The sequence below is a fragment of the Gavialis gangeticus genome, unplaced genomic scaffold, assembly GCF_001723915.1.
Source record: "Gavialis gangeticus isolate Ggan-Ray unplaced genomic scaffold, GavGan_comp1, whole genome shotgun sequence".
Classification (NCBI taxonomy): domain Eukaryota; kingdom Metazoa; phylum Chordata; order Crocodylia; family Gavialidae; genus Gavialis; species Gavialis gangeticus.
In genome coordinates, this window is record NW_017729031.1 from 48,262,570 (window position 1) to 48,264,329 (window position 1,760).

Consider the following 1,760-nt stretch of genomic DNA (forward strand, 5'->3'; position numbering starts at 1 on the left):
TAGAGTAGCCAACTGCCCATCCATGATGGGGGGCAGGGCGGGGACAGAGGCCCATGCTTTCCTGCCCCCTTTCCCCCTCTCCCCCCATGAGTCCCGACCTGTTTCCCTCCCCTTCCCTCCCCTTCCACTTCCGGTCCAGGCCTGTTACCCCCCCTTAGGATTCGCACAGAGGCAACAGCTCAAGGAGTCCCAGCAAGTTCAAACCAAGCCAGGCCACTACTAACACTGACAATCTTTTCCTCCTCACCCAGGGTGTCCAGGCCCTTGGAGATGTGGCTCTGGGTGGGCTGCGGGCTCGGACACACGCGGGTGTCTGAGGGGCCAAGCGGTGCTTTCCTCCCCGCGCCGCACGGAGCCTCGGGTCCGGCAGCCAGAGGCGAGCGAGAAGGGGCAAGCGGCGGGGCTGAGGAGGAGGCAGGTCGCAGGAGCCCTCTGCAGCCTCCAAACAAAGGAAGGGCATCCTGGCAGCTCCGCCGCTCCTTCACTCCCCGCCTGTGCCCCAAGTGCACGGACGGAGGCCACGCAGGGGCCGCGCTTACCTGCGGAGCCGGCTCGGGCGCCTGCATCTCGGCGGGCCGCGTCCAGCTGTAGCTCCGCGCCGAGCCCCTTGCTGCCCAGAGCCGGCGGCGGGCTCAGCTGCAGCGAGCAGAGGCGAGCTCCTCCCGGCCGGGCGGCGCCGCCAGCACGTGCGCGGGGGCTGGAGGCGGTGGGGCGGGCTCGGAGCTGTGACCTGGGCAGCTGCACTTGAGGGCGGGTTTCCCCATCCCTGAGGTGGAAGAGCCCGGGGGAGGCGCCCGCCCCCCCCGCCGGCACGAGCTTTCCCGGGCGCCCGGAGTGAGGAGCCCGCCCGGGACGCCCGCTGCGAGGGGTGCTCGGCCTCTGGTTCCTGGATGGCGGCGCGCCCCGCCGGGGAACAGATAGGCCGCAGCGGTAGGAAGAGAGTTGCCCGGGCACTCGTGGTTCCTGGGAAGGGAGGAAAGGAGTCAAATGCAAAACAGACTGAGGCCACGGTGACATTTCAAAAGGAAAAATACTTGGGAAACAGCACTACCAGTGGTGCAGTACGCCGGGTGTGAGATGGGTGCTGCACACCTGCAGCAGGTGAGAGAGAGCCATTGGGTTGTGCACAAAAGCTCCAGTTGTTGGGAAAGAAGGGCTGGATGCTGTAAATGCTCAATCACAATCGTAGGGCAGAGGGCAACACACAAAGTCCTCTAGTCCTTGCCTCTGCTCGGGGCAGGATCATCCCTGACTAAACCACCAGGTTTGGTGTCTGTGTAATCTGCTCTTGAAAACGTCCAAGGATGGAGACTGCACAATATCTCTAGGTAACCTGGTGCAGTGCCTGACCGCTTGCATAGCCAGGAAGTCACTCCTAGTCTGTGGGGGGAAGGGACGTGGAAGGGGGCTACACTGAGGCCCCCACAGTGAGGGAGGGAGTGGGGCTGGGGCACAGACAGGTGCTGCCCAACGGGGGCAGGGCGGGGTGTGGGACAGGTGTCTGGGGAGGTGGGAGGGGCTGGTCCCTCAGCTATACACAGGCCCCCCCAGATTTGTGCACGCAGCAAGGGCAAGCTACCTGCTCAAGGCCAGAGGCAGTGCCCACCTCTTCCCTGTGGGGGACTGGGCCAGGCCTGTGGTCGGGGTAGGTGGGGCATGGTGGGCAGTGGCGGCACTGGGAGGGTGGGTACGGGGGTGCTACAGCGAATTTCGGGGTGGCTGCAGCTTCCCTTGAGAACCACCACCACCTGCCCCCCCCC

The 1,760-nt window shown here is 65.4% G+C and overlaps 1 protein-coding gene across 3 annotated transcripts in view; it reads right to left on the reverse strand.

Moving 5' to 3' along the window:
- The window catches only part of SLC38A11 (solute carrier family 38 member 11), a 67,793-nt gene extending 67,156 nt beyond the window's left edge, over positions 1-637 (reverse strand). For 2 of the 3 annotated variants that reach the window (XM_019522720.1, XM_019522719.1), the window contains exon 1: positions 540-637. In XM_019522720.1, coding sequence (XP_019378265.1) covers positions 540-566 — 27 coding nt within the window. In that variant the 5' untranslated portion in view covers positions 567-637. The remainder of the gene's footprint in view (positions 1-539) is intronic. The other variant, XM_019522718.1, reaches the window with a different exon arrangement.
- Positions 638-1,760: the final 1,123 nt, after the last annotated feature.